At 29.4% G+C, this 19,646-nt stretch overlaps 1 protein-coding gene across 1 annotated transcript in view; it reads right to left on the bottom strand.

Moving 5' to 3' along the window:
* Positions 1-5,167, bottom strand: part of LOC142329184 (arrestin domain-containing protein 2-like) — a 141,538-nt gene extending 136,371 nt beyond the window's left edge. The window contains exon 1 of the mRNA XM_075373578.1: positions 5,143-5,167. Within this exon, the coding sequence (XP_075229693.1) occupies positions 5,143-5,167 (25 nt within the window). The remainder of the gene's footprint in view (positions 1-5,142) is intronic.
* Between the last annotated feature and the right edge of the window lie 14,479 nt (positions 5,168-19,646).

Raw genomic sequence — 19,646 nt, 5'->3', positions numbered from 1 at the left:
TTCATCTATATAAACAAAATCTTTATATATAGATCAGAATACATCTATATATAAATCAGAATATAGATTTAGATCGGAATATAGATTTTCGATATATAGATCAGAATGCTTGTATTGATTTTTTTTTTAATTCAAGAAGATCCGAACTGAATAATTGTTTTATAAATGTTATTGTTTGTTCCTCAAAACTTTGAGAAACATTTTATGCTTAGATTTTCCAAGATTTCTCCATTATTGGTTTGCAGTAAATATAAACAAATTCTTACGTTTTGATATTTCGATTTATTCTGTAAGGGTAAGTTATATGTTTTCCACAAATAAAATTTTAAAAACATACTGGTTTGGTTTATTAACGTCGGGTAAACTGTTCTCGTATTATCAGGTAATTAATAGAACATTTGATTGTACCACGATTTTCGTAGGAAGGAATTTTTCACAATCTGTGGTGTAAATACAGGATAAGTATCTTAAAACCCAACTGCTACAAATTAAACTCCCTTATAACATCTAACATTTTATGAATGAAATGAAAACGTAAATTAAATTCTGTATTTGCATTAACAAAGTTTACATATTTACCATATTTTTACAAAATTTGTTCTAAGTGAGCGCCCTGAGCATCGATGCATTTTTGTGTTCCAGTGATCATACTGAGAATCGCCTGACGCTAAATGTTGTCAATGCCGTCAATTTCTTGTTCAAACCTCGTTTTCAGTTCTTCGACAGGTGATGAATTTTATTCAAAGATTCTATAATTAAAATAAGGATTGAAAAATAAACGTGGCGCCATTTTGTAATTTGCAAAGATATTTAATTCCTGATTTTTTGCTAATTTTAAAACTTTATTACCAAGACGCTTACCAATTATTAATGTGATTCCTCTATCCGAACTTGAGATAAACTTTTATATAAAAATAACAAACTGGCGGACAGGAGGAGAACGAAGGAGAAATTGTCATTTTTCCAAAGGATATTTTTTGTTTAGTTTTACACAACTAGAATCCGAAAAAAGTATAACCAGGCCACCATTTTAGAAACAAACATTCTGTATATATATATATATATATATATATATATATATTTATATGTAGCCAAATAGAAGTTCCTGTTTTCTTCGGTCTTTGAGTGTATTGTTTGCAAATACAGGAAACAATTATATTTGTGTACGTTTGATTCTCTTTATGTACCTTTCACCCTTTTGTTTTATTTATTATCAAATTAAATTTTTACCACTTTATACCTAATATTTATATACCGATAATTAATAAATATATTGTGCTTACATACGGTATGTGATAATATGTGCATTTTAAATTAAGCACTGAATGAATTTATACGCAAATATACAGAATAGTTAATGGCACTTAAATAAATGGAATATATGAGTACAGGATAATATAATGGTTATATGAAAGTAGATTCATTTGTGTGCTAGTTACATATTTCGGCTTTTATCGTTCAATATATGTAAAATACACATATATGCGAATGCAGAAAGTGTAGGTAAACATTCTTTATTATACGAGTATAAAAGCGAGTCTATGTACTCAGATATATTTGAATTTCAAAACAATGAGATTTCCAAACTAAATTTTTAGAAATTGAATTTCTATAAAAAGGTTAATTCACTTTTGATGAAGTTTTAATATATCTATTTATTTTTATTTATTTTTACATTTTTTTAATGGAATGATATGTTACCATATACGTACATTTAACATTTAAAAAAGATTTTTATAAAATTATTACTTTTTTTTAGCGCTACTAATTATCGGCTATTAATTAAAAAAATTTTAATCGGATGATCATGTAGATGCAGTGTGAAATTATTAATATAATAAATGATAAAAAAAAATCCAAACCAAAATCGATCTAAAGCGTTTATTATACGGGTGGTTACTTATTTTCATTCCCAAGGATTAATACATGAAACCTCTGTCTGGTTCCCAAGAACAACCCCCACCCGCCATTAAAACTCAAAGGCGTTTCGGTTCTCAAGAAACTACTCTTTTTTAAAACACAAAATTATATTTATTATATACATATGTATGTAAAACAACATGTTGTGAATGATTCATAATCAACACCCAGCAAACACTACTAAAGATAAATTGATGAAAATTTATATACATATTCTTCATACGTTTTAAGTACACACCTAGAAAGAATTTTTTGAAATTCTGAGTTTAAAGGATTAAAATGGAATAACAATAAAATGTAATATTTTTAAAAATGTTTGGTAACAAATTAAAAGATAAAACTTAATTTTTGGTGTGTGAAATCTTCATGTAAATATCTAAAAAAATTTCTAGATTATTGAAATTTGAATTTAAAAGGGGTAAAGAAAGATAAAAAAAAATTGAACAATGATTACAAATTTTTTCCATTTCCGATTATACTAAACAAAATTTCACTAGATCTGAGCTTGCAGATATAAATTCTTTAGACAAATATTTTAAACCATTTTTGGTTTTTTTATTTCGATTTTTTAAGGGGTATTGCGATATACAGCGCGGCGGCTCAACCAACACAGCCACTGCCACTGTTAATGTACGTGCGACACGACTGACCTGTGTTACTTGACTAAAAAATATAAAATAAAAAAAATTAACAAATTAAAAAATAAGAAAAACGAAGTACATTGTGCTATATGCATTGTTGCATTGTTGCATGACGTGCACATTGTTGATATGGAACATCAACAATGTGAACAAAAAAAAGAACAAATTTTCGTTATTTTATTTTGTTTCCTTTGGAACAAGTATCAACTCATTCTAATCTAAAACTTTAACAAAAGAAACTTTTGATCCGTAAAAAATAGTTACATACTCGCTCTTCAAAGTGATTCACTGCATAAGCGCGTATGAAAAATGAACCACTACAAAGTTAACATTACCTCAAATTGAACGTAACTTAAGAATGATTCGACTAATCTTCATCAAACTTTTACAAGCATAACTTCAAATACACTACTACAGCATATCTAAATTTCAATGAAATTGATTCAGTAGTTTTGGAGATTTTTGAGCCACAAGATTTTATACATAGTATAACAGTGTGTGTATGTGTGTGTGTGTGGTGTATATATATATATATAACTAAATATAGATAGTTGTATTTAATTATTTATTTATATTAATAATTATAATAATATTATTATGAAATATAATTAAATATTACATATTTATACCAGTAAAGAAATTTTTCATTTTAAGCGAATGGTATTTTCGTACTCCTCAAACGAATGTAAAGAAAATTCATTTTCACCCGTAACTCCAACCATGTGTCCGAAAATAATACCGTACTCTTCTTCAAAAAATTAGTAAAAAAAAAAAATTGAAAAAAGAAAATAATAACTAAAGTTTTTTTTTAAAATTCTTTCTCTAAATGTTGTGCATATATATATAATAAAAATTTAATTATAACGGAGTACATTTTTTTTGGTTTAAAAATGAATAATAATATAATGATGAAAAGGAAACCCAATAAGAGATCACGAACGAAAATCATAATAAAATGACTTCCCGTAATTCAATTAATTTATAATAGAAAAAAAATATATTTTCTTGTAAAGCTTTCATTTTGTCGAATTACATAAAAGAAAATAAAGTTCTCTGATATTACCTGATTAAAAATAGTTTTTATGAGTATTTTACAATAAATAAAAGACAGACGTTAATTTAGGAAAAAAATTAATTATCTATGTATGAAATTCTTCCTACATATTACAAAGAAATAATGAGACATCATAAATTTACATTATCCTTGACCCCAGTACCCATACATTATATGGTTTTACTTTACCAATAGTTATACATAAATATAAAAAATAAACTTGTGTTGCTACTGGAAAGAAAAGGATCCCACTAAACTTTTGTAATTCTTGAAATTATTTCGCACCTGGAAGTTCGATAATATTGAAATCTAGGTTCTAAAATTCTACATGTACGCATTTTTATGTGGGAGGGATTTTTTTAGACTTTCTTTCGCTTTGTTTCTGAGGAAAAAATCTAACCGGTTATAAAAATTAATGCGGAAATTGTCCATTGGTATTATCAAGTCCATTTATTTCTGAAGACATTTCTGAAAACATCAGTTAAGAGATGAGATCCTGAAGATTTTGATTTTTCGGGGTTATATCTTAGTAATGGTCATGGCCTTAGTCGTGAAATTTGGTATGGTACATTTGTTAGTTGGTTAGAGCCTATTAAAGTTTTACAAAACGTATATGGTACAATTCAAAAAGAAATGCTAGTGCGGGCATTATAGTTAATTAAACTGCCATCACAAATACCGTTGAAAATATTATAATTAATCCTATTTTTTCTTGAAAAAAAAGGAAATATATTTTTAAAAGTATCATCACTACTTATCTCAAAAACTTTAATTTTTCATAACGATTGTTTTCAACTTTTTGCGTTTGATTTTTTTTTTTAATTTTCTGTAAATAAGACGTTATATGGATGGAAACAGTTTTTCCTCCATCATTACAATAAAGTATGAGGTCTGTTCAAGAAATACGTAGACTGTTTGAATTGCTCGGGTCCAGTTGGTTCCAGTCAAATCCACTTGGCGTCGCCATGTTCGTACAGATCAGCTAATTACAACACGGTTTTTTGATTGCAAATATCATTATTGGTTGCTTAGCTACGCGGTTGTTTGTGAAGTGTGTTTTTTTGTTTGGCGGATTTTAGAATGAGTGACTTGAACAAGCAAAGAGTTGCTGTGAAAATTTGTGTTAAACTCTGAAAATTTGCGAGTGAAACTTTTGATATGCTCAAGACGGCTTACAGCGACGTTGCTACAAAGCGTGCGATATAATTTAAGTGGTGTGGACGTTTTAAAGATGGTCATCAGTCGATTGAAGACGATGAGCGTCCTGGACGTCTTTCCAAGTCAACTGACGACTCACACGTAGACAAAATCAACACCCTGGTTCGGAAAAATCGACGTCTGACCATCAGAGAGCTTGCTGAAGAATGTGGAATATCAGTTGGATCATGTTACGAGATTTTTACCGAAAAATTGAGGATACACCACTGGGTTTTCATCGCAACAACGCTACAGCCCATTCAGCCCTCAGAACTCGTGAGTTTTTGGCCAAACACTCGATCACTGTTCTTCTCCACTGACCCTACTCACCTGACCACGCTCCTTGTGATTTCATCTTGTTCTCCAAACTCAAAAGATCTTTGAAAGGAAGACGATTCCTGAGATTGAGGCAAATGCGTCGAAGGAACTGAAGAACATCGCAAAAGAAGCGTTCCAGGACTGTTTCCAAAAGTGGAAACACCGTTGGGACAATTGTGTGCAAGGGGAGGAAAGTACTTTGAAGGGGACCCAGACAAAGGAACTTCTAAATAAAGTACTAAGAAATATTAAAGCGACTATTCCAGGATGCCTTAGTATGTGGCCTCTAAGTCTGTCTCTTCTTTTAACTATATTTTTCCAAATGCTTCTTTCTTCATCTATTTGCCGCAACACCTCTTCATTTGTCGCTTTATCCACCCATCTGATTTTTAACATTCTCCTATAGCACCACATTTCAAAAGCTTCTAATCTTTTCTTCTCAGATACTCCGATCGTCCAAGTTTCGCTTCTATATAAAGCGACGCTCCAAACATATACTTTCAAAAAATTTTTCCCGACATTTAAATTAATTTTTGATGTAAAAAAATTATATTTCTGATTGAAGGCTCGTTTCGCCTGTGCAATTCGGCATTTTATGTCGCTCCTGCTTCGTCCATCTTTAGTAATTCTACTTCCCAAATAACAAAATTCTTGTACCTCCATAATCTTTTCTCCTCCTGTTTTCACGTTTAGTGGTCCATCATTGTTATTTCTAATACATTTCATTACTTTCGTTTTGTTGTTGTTTATTTTCATGCGGTAGTTCTTGCGTAGGACTTCATCTATGCCATTCATTGTTTCTTCTAAATCCTTTTTACTGTCAGCTAGAATTACTATATCATCAGCAAATCGTAGCATCTTTATCTTTTCACCTTATACTGTTACTCCGAATCTAAATTGTTCTTTAACATCATTAACTGCTAGTTCCATGTAAAGATTAAAAAGTAACGGAGACAGGGAACATCCTTGTCGGACTCCCTTTCTTATTACGGCTTCTTTCTTATGTTCTTCAGTTGTTACTGTTGCTGTTTGGTTCCTGTACATGTTAGCAATTGTTCTTCTATCTCTGTATTTGAACCCTAATTTTTTTAAAATGCTGAACATTTTATTCCAGTCTACATTATCGAATGCCTTTTCTAGGTCTATAAACGCCAAGTATGTTGGTTTGTTTTTCTTTAATCTTCCTTCTACTATTAATCTGAGGCCTAAAATTGCTGCCCTTCTCCCTATACTTTTCCTGAAACCAAATTGGTCTTCTTCTAACATTTCTTACACTCTCCTCTCAGTTGTTCTGTATAGAATTCTGGTTAAGATTTTTGATGCATGACTAGTTAAACTAATTGTTCTGTATTCTTTACATTTATCTGCTACTGCTTTCTTTGGTATCATGACTATAACACTTTTTTTGAAGTCTGACGGAACTTCCCCTTTTTCATAAATATTACACACCAGTTTGTATAATCTATCAATCGCTTCCTCACCTGCACTGCACAGTAATTCTACCGGTATTCCGTCTATTTCAGGCGCCTTTCTGCCATTCAAATCTTTTAATTCTCTCTTAAATTTAGATCACAGTATTGTTTCTCCCATTTCATTCTTTTCAACTTCCTCTTCTTCCTCTACAACACCATTTTTTAATTCATTTCCTCCGTATAACTCTTCAATATATTCCACCCACCTATCGACTTTACCTTTCGTATTATAAATCGGTGTACCATCTTTGTTTAACACATTATTAGATTTTAATTTATGTACCCCAAAATTTTCCTTAACTTTCATATAAGCTTCGTCTATTTTACCAATGATCATTTCTCTTTCCACTGCTGAACACTTTTCTTTAATACACTCTCCTTTCGCTAGTTTGCACTTCCTTTTTATAGTATTTCTTAATTGTCGATAGTTCCTTTTACTTTCTTCACACTAGCATTCTTATACTTTCTACGTTCATCCATCAGCTGCAATATATCTTCTGATATCTGAGGTTTTCTACCGGTTCTCTTTGTTCCGCCTAAATTCGCTTCTGCTGATTTAAGAATTTCCTTTTTAACATTCTCCCATTCGTCTTCTACATTTTCTACTTTATCTTTTTTACTCAGATCTCTTGTGATTTCCTCCTCAAAAATCCTCTTTACCTCCTCTTCCTCAAGCTTCTCTAAATTCCACTGATTCATCTGACACCTTTTCTTCAGGTTTTTAAACCCCAATCTACATTTCATTATCACTAAATTATGGTCGCTATCAATGTCTGCGCCTGGGTAAGTTTTGCAGTCAACGAGTTTATTTCTAAACTTTGCTTAACCATGATATAATCTATCTGATACCTTTCAGTATCGCCTGGCTTTTTCCAAGTATATATTGTTCTATTATGATTTTTAAACTGGATGTTGGCATTTACTAAATTATGCTTCGTGCAAAACTCTGTAAGTTTGTCCCCTCTTTCATTCATTTTGCCCAGCACGTATTCACCAGCTATATTCCCTTCCTTGCCTTTTCCAATGCTTGCATTCCAGTCTCCAACTATTATTAAATTTTCATCTCCTTTTATGTGTTTAATTGTTTCATAAATTTCTTCGTATACACACTAACTCATCATCATCATGGGCGCTTGTAGGCATATAGATGTTAACAATCGTTGTCGGTTTAGGTTTTGATTTTATCCTTATTACAATGATTCTATCGCTATGCATTTTGAAATACTCTTAATCTCTTCCCTATCTACTTGTTCATTACGAAACCTACTCCTGTCTGCCCATTATTTGAAGCTGAGTTAATTATTCTAAACTCACCTGACCAAAAATCGTTTTCCTCTTCCCACCGAATCTCACTAATGCCTACTACATCTACATTTATCCTATCCATTTCCTTCTTTAAATTTTCTAACCTACGAACCTTTTTCAAATTTTTTAACATTCCACGCTCCGACTCGTAGAATGTTATTTTTTAATTTTCTGGAGATCCCTTCCTTAGTAGTCCCCACACGGAGATCGAACGGGGGACTAGTTTACCTCCGGAATATTTTACCAAGGAAGGCGCCTCCATCATTGCTATATGAAAATGCAGAAAGCTACATTTTTGGAAAAAAAGCAGCTGTAGTTTTCCATTGCTTTCAGCTGCGCAGTACTCAGAGGATTGAGTGATGTTGATATGGCCGTTTATGTCGTCCTGACTTACGCCCTTAACAACTACTGAAAGAGCTGCTGTCCTCTTTCAGGAATCATTCCTTAGTCTAGCTCTCAACAGATACCTCTCCGATATGGTTGCACCTTCGGTCCTGCTACTCTGTATCACTGAGCACTTAAGCTTCCTCACCAACGGAAAGGTCTCATGATTCATAGAGGGAGATTTTTATTTTAAAACGTAATAATTAAAAAAAAAAGAAAAGTAAATAAGTTATTTATAAATGTCAATAATAAATATTTTTATCAGTTAATAAACTACATCAAGAAAAATTAGTAAGAACTGGAAAATTAACTTTAATATATAGTTTATTTAAATAATTGCAAAACAGTAAATAAATAAACTATTTGTTAAATAACCCTTTTCTTGCGATAGGTAAATAGTACATTGTATAGATGATCATATCAGAAAAGGATTGGTACCGATGGATAAAAAAACGGGATTACTTCAGTATTTGCCTGAATGAAATAAGGGAAACCGTGATTACAAATGAGAATATGCAGATATATCACAAAATTCTCCCGGTACTTTCAAAACCTATTCTACTTGTGAAAATAATGAAAAAAGTTCGTATAGAACGTATTATAAAATGATTGGTTTACGCGTTATGGTTAATGAGATTTCGCTCGGATTTCAGATACCCCGGGTAAATGAGGTCGTAATAATATTTTTAGGACGTTAATTAAACGGTAGAATTAGTGATTTATTATGATTTTTGATCTGAAATATTGAATAAAGTTGGTCTTATAAACGTATCTGCAGTAGCTTTTGAGAATTTTTGGGTGAAAACCTATAAATTGGAATAAAAAACCCTGGTCTTTTATATTTGATGTACAATAATTTTGTTAAATGGTAATAAATACCTAAAACTTAAAAATAAAACTTGTAGAGAATTTAATTTTGAACAAAATGGTATAAGATTTGAAACATTTATTTTTAACTGGTACGTATAATGTACTTTGGTCTAGTGTACTGTTTCTAAATAAAATTTGAATTCTTTAACTTTTCTTTGTTTTATTATCTTATCTTAAATAATTTTTTTTTCAGGATTAAGTTCTCTACAAGTTTTGTTTAAATATTTTACGTGTTTATTATGCGTTTAAAAAAGTTATTGCTCGTCAAACATGAAAAGAACAGGGGTTTTTACCCCAATTTACTGGTTTTTGCCAATATTTTTCAAAAAATACTGCAGATACGGTTCATAATTTTATATCATTAAAATGGTGGTAAAATCCACCATACATAATTATTGGTTAAAATAACGAGTTTTCCAATTGGTTGCTTTGATCACCAATTGCTTATAGTACTAATTCAGTCATTTCATGATACTGGCAGCAATTACTGATATATATAATATATATATATATATATATGAAAAAAATTAGCTTATATATTTAGCTATATATATATATATATATATATATATATATACATATGCTAATTTTTTTTCATACATGACTTAAAAGTACATTTAAATCTAATCTGTGGTTGATATTATGAATACCGGACGTTTTATATCCATTTTATTTTAACGTTTACCGTATGGGTGCTTTTTTAAATTCGTTACGCCTCATCACGTTATTATTTTATCATTATTTCCCTTTAGTTGCAGAATTCTTTTGATTAATTTTTCTATTTATTTTTTTAATGTTTGGTCAATTCATTCATAATAATGAATTTTTGAGAGAACAGTAACATCATTCTTTGTAAAAAGTGACTAAAAAACCTCTTAACAAACTTTTGAAATTTACAATTCTCTTATTTTTTCACATAACTTAAGTATGTATTATTGTCAACAAACGTCTTATAGAAATACAGAGTGATTCAGGAGGATAGGCCAATACTTTGACAACTAATTTTAGAGGCTAAAAGTAAGAAAAAAGTTCATATAACATAGGTCCGAAAACGCTTTGTTAGCGAGTTATACAGAGTGAAAGATTTCGCCCGAGTTTCAGTTCCTCCGGGTAAATAAAGGCTTTCTGAAATTCTGGGAAGGTCAATTAAGGGACAATTTCAATTGTTTCTTATGGTTTTTGAGGTGGGAAATCGAAAAAAATAGGTCCGAGAACTGTATGTATCTCTCTTAGTTTCTAAGATATCCCATGTAAAACGCCAAAAATAGGGTCATAAAATACATTTTTTTACGTTTGACGTACAATAACGTTGTTAAATTGGCAATAAATCATACATTTTTTAAACATAAATTGTAGAGAATTTAATAATAAGAAGATTGATGTATAAGTGATAAGAATAAAAGTGAAACGTCTGAAGTGTTTTATCATATATTTTCCCGTATTATTACATCACTTTACCTATGTTTCTTATTTTGTTTTAAAGAAATTATAATCATAAATGGGGCGTGCCGCTTTTTAAGATTATGAACTTACGTTATCACGTGTAGAGTATTCTTTCCTTAAATTATTTTTCGGATTGTTAAAAGTAATTTAAAAAAAACCCATAAAAAATGTTTTGCGGGCGCGTGCGTTTAACTTTATTGAATGACACTTCTACTTCGTGTATAATTGTGTCTCTTGTAAAATATTACATGTGGCACCGGACAGTCGCCCGTTTTAGAGAAAGCAACGCACGTATTTGAATTAGAAGGAGAAGTTTATACTGAATAAGGTAAGGTAAGATTATAGAGAAGTAGTTGAGAAGGGAGGTATGGAGAAACACTGGATGAAACCGACTAACCTCCACCCTCCCCCTTGAGATTTCTCTTTAACATTCACTCGCTCGCTCGTTCGTTCGTTCACTCCTATCTTCATTCTCTTGGTGTATCTCTCTTCGGTTATTTTCTCTTCCTTCTCATCTCATCCCTGGCCGCACTTGACCGACGAAGCTGACGCTACTTCCCTCCTAATTGTTCCAGCAAACAAAGGGAAATCTCAGAGTCAGCACACAGCGTACCGTGTAGTAGACCTATCATCCTCGTTTAACTTTGATATTACTCCGAGTAAACAATTTAAAACAGTACTTCAAAATAATAAATTTATATTGCTTGAAGGAGATGAATAAATTTTTCTATTAATATCATATATTACGTAATATATTAATTGTTAATATTTTTATATATTATTATATAATATTTTCCCTTCTTTAACCATTTTATTATATATTTAAATTGAAAATTATTTCCAAAATTTATATAATTTCATATTTTTACAATTAACAACTATAATTGGATGTTATACAAAAGCAATATTGATTTCAAAATTGGTATAGTTATACAAATTTATTTTTTCTTTAGACTGTTTGATAAAATTATTAAATATTATTAAAAAGTACGAATCCACCTTACTAACAATAAGGTTTGAACTTCTCATGGTCTTTCAGTCCTTATACCATCGTCAGAAGATCAAAATATATTATAAAATAAAGTTAAAAAATAAAAATATTAAACAGTCATGGCTATTTTCTAGTTATCAGTATACTGATTAAAATTTACAGTGTAATCTGGTGGAATAAAATAAAATCAACGGGAACCACGTTGTACAAATGATATTTATCTGAATTATTATCTCTGTATATCTATATTTAGGGCGTGTTTAAACAATTTATCATCTTTAACAAATTTTTGCTCATTAATTAAATTTGTTTTGTTTACTGTCAATGCGATGTTTTTACATCAATATAATTATTATAATAATTATATGTTTGATAAAAATATACGAAATTTCAAGAGCTTTCTTAATTCTTAAATTGATTGTAATTATGAGAATAATGAAGTATTTCAAATGTTTGTTTCGACTCAATTGTTTGTTTATTTCTTCATCTAAATGGAATATTATTTATTCCTACATTAATAATAGGCTGATACCCAAGAATAGTTACTGTAATGGATGATAAAACATTTTGTAGCGAGTAAAAATTGTTATGCCTTACCACGAATTGAACTCAGAAATTTTTAATATTATGAATACTAATAAGAATGTGGTCATACTTAACGTGTTGTAATGTCATAGCCCTGCAGTAAAGTACAATAAATTTCAATCCTCAACCGATTTATAAAACTTAGAGTGCTAAAGCATGGAAACCTATTTACTTAATCGCAACCAGATATTATTGTTTTAACTCGCAGAGTAGATTCCTAAAATATTTAGCGTCTATAACATCTATCTATCTATATGAACTCGTGCAGTAAAATAACTAAGGTCATCTCTGTATCCGCATCATGCAAAAACTATATTAAACATTTTAATAAAACTTTGCAGAATTATACTTTAGAAGCTTGGTCATTATCTCAAATTAAAATTATCACGATATTCCTAATAGGGATTCAGATATTAAATATATTCATTGAAGAAAATGATTAATCATTTTACTTCATTATATTTCTGTTACCATGGTAAACGAAAAAGACCTCTGATTTCAGATCTACCCGTGTTACATTTAAATGTTTTATTATAAAATTATTATTTTTGAAATTAGTTTAAATTAGCACATTTAATAGACTTTTATGGGTTTTGATTGTTTATTTTGGCTGTCGATATTTGATTGTCAAAAGTTAAAAAATTATGCCTTTAAGAAAGTGAAGTAACCGTTCTTATTATTCAGTCTGCTAAAAGAATGAGAGTATCTCGGTCCTCTGAACTGGCTGAAATGCGTGAATCTTGGTTAACTGCTGACTGAGAGTGCTACGCCTTGAGTCAAGCTGTAGCTTCGTCTACAATAAGAGCGTATCAAAGGTTTTACGTCATGAACGAGAGAATTGTTGGAGAAAAGAGAGTTTTTCAGGCTTTAATTTTGTTTATCAGTATCATTCTCCCGATCATCGGGATAATGAAAACAGCGGGAGTCTTGGCCAGACGGAAATTTATACATGTTAATATTACAAAAATTATCTTGTAATCTATAGAGATATAATAAAGCTTAACCATGGGAAGATTGATAAGATTTCATTCGTAATTAAAAAATGCCTTTCGGCACGCCGGAAGGCGGAAGTAGATTTCACCGGTGCTAAGAAGGGGATAAAAAAGATTTCCACCTTAAAGTTTTTCCTCAATACGACAATGGTTGCATGTGAAAAAAAATTTCACATGTTTAGCATACTATTGGCCTTATCTTCTTACAATTCCAGCAATATTTTGGTCATCCCTTGCCATAAGGGTTGGTCATATCAAATATTGTTTCAGACAAAGTTTTAGGTAATATTTAGAGAACTAACGACCACTGTGCCTATTAAGGCACAGTGATTCGATACTGTGCCTATTAAGGGAGGTATGATTTTTTTGTCTTCGAAACCCCATTTTTCCCACCCTGTGGGCCAATGGTTGGTGATATCAAAAACTTTACTTAGATAATTTTTTGGCCCTTATCCAAAGAATAGTAGGAACCTTAAACGAATTCGATATTTTCTTAATAAGAAAGTTATAGCGATATTTTGTTTGTTTTTTTTTAAAGACCCCCATTTTCACCCTCATGATCCGATTTTGCCCATTAACGAATTCGACCGAGATTTTGGGTCGTTATATTTTATGTATCAATTGGAAAGTGATTGGCGCAAAATTACGGCAGTTATCGTGTCCACAAAAAGTGAAATACATACAGGCTGTTTCTAAAATAGTGGACTGGCTATACATTCTCGGATTCTACTTGTAAAATTAAACAAAAAATGGCGATGTCGCCTTCGTTCTCCCGCTGTCCGCCATTTTTTTTATTTTTATATAAACATGTATGTCTCAAGTTCGGAAAGAGGAATCACATTAATATTTGGTAAGCGTTTTGGTAATAACGTTTTAAAATTAGAAATAATAAGGAATTAAACACCTGTTTTCTTTTTTTATTAATGTTAATATTAATATTTGTTAAATAAAAGCTTTTTTAAATTTTTTTTTTGCTAATTTTACAGCTTTATTATGAAGATGCTTACCAAATATTACTGTGATTCCTTTATCCCATCCTGAGATATACATTTTTGTTTAAATATAACAAAATGGCGAACAGTAAGAGATCGAAGAAGAAATCGACATTTTTTCTAAGGATACTTTTTGTTTAATTTTACAAATAGAATCCGAAAAAGTATAGCCAGCCCTCCATTTTAGAAAAATTCTGTATATATGTATAAACTTTTGAACTGACGGTGGTTTTGGGGTATGGGGGATGTGATAAGCGAAGATATGTCGAAATTTTCCGGAAGAAGAATCATGCTATCCGTTATAATAGGTAGCTTTCTTAAGAAATCTACCTAAAAAGGTTCCAATTATAATAGCAGTCATTTTGTGGAACATTTTTCTACGTTAATCTAGTAGAAAAAAGTAATGCAGATTAATTTTTTACGGAATTTTTTTGAGTTTCCTGCAGAATTTTTTCGAATAAAAAAACGACTTTAGTGTAAAATTTCTGAACATATCGGTAGATTATTACTTTTTGTTGAACAGAAAGTTTTTGCAAGATGAAATGTGGTAATTTAATTCTATTAATTATATAACAACTCGCTTTCAAACTAATCTAACTTCCTATTTCAAAGGCCATTTGGAACTAATTATTCTCATTGGAGTATCCGGTAGCATTATTAATGACAACCCTTTTAATAAGGAAAGGAAATCCTGAAATATGTAATGAATTAATACATTTGTTATATATGTTTTGTTTGTTAAAATTAATTTAAATTGTTGTATTAGTCATTTCTTTTTAATACTGTTTAATTGTGTTGATCTTGGTTTTTTAACATTGCTTTACCTTAAAACGTATGAGAAATCCACTACAACTGATAGATTTATCTATAATACACCTAACCACCCCATACAGCTAAATCATGAGTTAACATTTCCTGAACATTTAATTCACCTAATACAGAGACCTTTATCAACTGACAACTAAGAACTCGGTACAATTAAACATTAAGCTCTTCATCCTCTCTTACAGATAATATGCTACATAAAGTACATAATAAAATCAAAAACATAATACCTATTTACAGAAAACTAATATACATCGACCAACAGTCTTATTAAATTGCTATCATTTACAGAAATGATGATTGCTTTGTTGAAATTCGTTATGTGACAACAAAAAAACAGATTACATACGATTATATAAAATTCTAACAGAAAAAAATTGATAAACACGGATTTTGGGAGTATAAAATTAAACTGTTACAATAAATTTTGTATTGAATATTACAAAAATTTTTAAAAACTTGCTTTGTACTTTTTAAGTCATTCTTGAATTAAATTATTATCATACATTGCACGAGTTTAATTAGTAAGTTATTCTGGATTTCAAAAGTTAACATCGTATATAATACATTTATAAAATATCAAAAAAAATTTCAATCAAACATTTACTATACAAAGTAACGAAATAGTGAATTTTTATTTCATTTACGTAATTATCACAATTTTCGACAAACTTTTTTATAAGTTATAAAAGATTTCTCATTCGATCTAACTCTGATAATGCATCATTATTGATTCATAATTAATTACATTATTAATTTCCACCCTTAATTTACCCCCATACGGGGGGATTTTGCAGAAGTAATGGTGGAATATTATACTGTCACCCGACCTTAGTAATTGTACAAAACTTCATCAATGGGCAATGTCAGGAAGTATGTTAAATTAAAGGTGCAAGATTTGAGGGGAAACATGAAACAAAACATTGTGAATTAAAAAAAAGCAAATGGTCTAGTGGTGAACGCGTCTTCGTAAATCAGCTGATTTTGAGGTCGAGTGTTCTAAGGTTCAAATCCTACGTAAAGGTTATATGGATTTGAATACTAGATCTTGGATATCGGTGTTCTTTGGTGGTTGGGTTTCAATTAACCACACATCTCAGAAATGGTCTTCCTGAGACTGTAAAAGACTACACTTCCTTTACACTCATACATATCATCCTCATTCATCCTCTGAAGTAATCCTGACTCTGGAGGCTAAACAGAAAAATAAAAAAGAATACAGAAAACAGAAAAAAAAAAAAACAAACAGGACTTCTATATTAAAGTGATACAAATTTTCCCAGAATTTATTATTATATATATATATATATATATATATAATAATATATATATATATAGAGAGAGAGAGAGAGAGAGTGAGAGAGAGCGCTTATATGCTCACCATTGACACAAAAACTCGTAAAATTACCAGAGATGATACATTCATATATTGCAAATAATTTCCTAAATCCAGGACATTTAAAGAAATTTAACTAAATATGAAAATTTTAAATTTAACACGTAAAAATCAAGATTTTATCACACACTCGAATAGTACGAAATTTACAACTTACAAAATTTGACGTAAAATCCTTTTTACTTGAACAAATTCGACAAAGAAATATAATCGATTATATCTCATTGAGCTTCCTAACCGTTATATGACGGCGCTATTTACTACCGGATATTTCATCAATAAAGAAGTCAAAAATTAGTTTCAAAAGGCCTTTGAAAGAATGCGTTCTATTTTTTTCAAACTGAGTTTATGAATTACGATACTAAAAATTTATATATTTTTTTCTTTATTATAACTGGAAATTTAATTTTAGCGATAATTTTTATAATTCCATATGAAGTAAGTAAATAAATAAAACAAACCTTTTTTCTCCCTTTAACACAATTCTGATAAAATTAAAACAAGAACTGATAAAGGAATATTTAAATGGTGTAAATTAACTTTTTCTGGGAAAGAAATTTACCCATTTAAACAATCCTTTAATAAGTATAATATATCGTTGGCTATAAATGTAATTAATACTCTTAAATAGGTTTTAATAGCAACATAGAAGAACAAATATATATACAAAATAAAATCTAAATACAATGCAACATACATTGGACAAACGGGAAGAAAATCAAAATTAAGATATAATTAACGCATGAGATCTTTGAAAAATCAAAAACAAGATTCTAATTGTGCAACGCATTTAATAAAAGACGGAAATACTTCAATGAAAATGGATGAATCGATGAAATTAATTCACAATTGTATTTGAATAAAGAAGAATGAACATTTTAGAAAATCTGGAAATCCTTAAATTAAAAAGTAAAGTAAAACGTTCATAAATGGATCAATAATCAAGCGGATGTCCTTTTTAAGAACCTCCATTTACTGAAAGCAGGAAATAGATAAATAAAATTAAAAGATTAGTATAACCATTAATAAAGAATAAACTAGAAGGCCAAATAAGGCATGACGTCAAATATAGGGAGGAATGATGACTAAACGCTGTACATTAACAGAGATTTAAAGTATTAGTACAATAAATTTTTACAATGGAGTGATTCCGAAACGATTGAACAAGTGATAAAAGAATGAAGCTAAGAAAAGTAAACTCTACTAAACGTAGAAATTACTTAATATTCTGTAAGAAATGCGTACTGTGACTGATAGAAATTACTTAATATTCTGTAAGAAATGCGTACTGTGACTGATAGAAATTACAAATTTTTCTTTATGGAATTTCTTACATTTCATTCATTATATTCTGCATAATTTGTTTATATGGACGAATAAATTTTTTTATATATTTAATGATTTATGGAAGTTAATAATGGTTCCGTAATGTGCTACTCTTTCATCGATATTATTTTACTCAAAAAATACAAATCACCTCTAATATTAGGAGCATAGCCGGCTTTTATTTTCAGCCAAATCTTCCTAATTTTGAAAATACTGATTTTTGATGTTCGGAGAAAATAAAAAATTCAACTACATAAAATATTAAAGTTTTTTCTTTGAATAATTTACTTTTTTCTGTGTAAATGTATATGCGTCGAAAAATAAAGATGCGTTCCAAAACGTTATCTGTTTGAACAATTAAGAAAGAATTTTTTTAATGAAATTTCACATATCATAAGAATCTTAATAAAAATATAACTGCATTATGAAAATCATTAACATAACCTCCAAAACTACACTTGAAGTTTAATAATTTGTTTTGAGTACTCCGAACCGGGTGTAACGATATATTTTTTAAATTACCTTTAATAAATTGGAGACTGTGCCAATCAATTATTTGATTATTTGTATGTTTATCATTAAAAACAATATGTCGATTTTTGTGATTTATTTTTATTAAATAAAAGTTTAGAAGCTAAGTAGTATATTGTTACAAAGTCCTCAACATACGTTAATAAAAAAAATAAATATTATTCATCCACAAAAGTTAATTAATTAATTAAATACCTAATATATAATTAAATACAAATCTGAGCGTCGTATGTATGTTTGCTTACTAAGTCTGTTTTTAAACTCGAGAACCGCTGATCCTGTAATGGTGATTCTTATAACAAAGTTTTTACTGAATTTATGTACTTGTTAAATTTTCAAGATTTCTGCATTAATTAGTATTCAATAAATCCTGAGCTGACAACGAATTTTATTTTAGCTTTATGTAATTTCTCGTGTAGTTATTTTTTTGAATCTATAAATAAATCAGGCTTTGTCAGAATAACTAAATGTACTTCTCGCTTTTTAAATTTTAGCATAAAGACTGAAATTATTTTAGTGTTAAATTTGTTTATATTTGTTTACTGTACTCAAATTATCAATTATTAAATTGCCAATTTTATTGTACCACTATTTATATTATTGTAACCTTGTTATAAGCAAGTAACAAATTTTTCGTTCCGGGTATTTTATATTCTAGTTATGTTATTAACATTAATCTTGTAAATAATTGCTAAGAACTGTTTTTTAATTACATGTTATTTATTGGTTATGTATAATATAAATTAATAATTTCTTTTGGTTAAAAAGCTTTGTTTATTTAGATGTATATATCGATTCATTTGTTACAGGTTTGTGCAGGATAATAAACCAGGAACGATTTAATATTTATAAGAAATCATTAAGAATGAATTTATTTGAACTAGATATAGTAATTTATACGACTGAAGTTTTAATATCTATTATTTCTCACTAAAAGTGTTTACCAGCACTCCGGCCTGTCTTGATGAAAAATATACTTTAGTCTAGTCAATTACTCTTGTTCACGGTAGATTTATAAAAGTAAGTACATCGGTAGAATAAAACTTTTTTCCATCCATCTCTCTTTCAGTAAAACGTTTAGTACGTTGTTATATACCACTCAAGATATAAATCTATAATTGGCTGAATTTTGGGATTGTTTTCAAGGTATCCATATTAAAAAATAGTTTAAACATAAATATGTCTAGTAAAATTTCTTTTCAAATTTTTTTTATGTTTCTTAAACTCAAAAAACATTTTTCAAGAAGATATTGTAATAATACGTTTAAATATATCTGCGTTAACCAATCAAAATTGTCAAAAAAATAATTACGGTGCAATTTTGTAATCGGCTTTTAAAATAGTTTCCTTGTGTTTTTTTTTCAGTCATTCGAGATAAGTAAGAGGAAGACTGCATCTAATTAT

This window comes from Lycorma delicatula, chromosome 8, assembly GCF_047948215.1.
Source record: "Lycorma delicatula isolate Av1 chromosome 8, ASM4794821v1, whole genome shotgun sequence".
NCBI classification, from domain to species: Eukaryota; Metazoa; Arthropoda; class Insecta; order Hemiptera; family Fulgoridae; genus Lycorma; species Lycorma delicatula.
The sequence above is the reverse complement of the archived record's forward strand: the minus strand, read 5'-3'. Positions and strand labels throughout refer to the sequence as shown.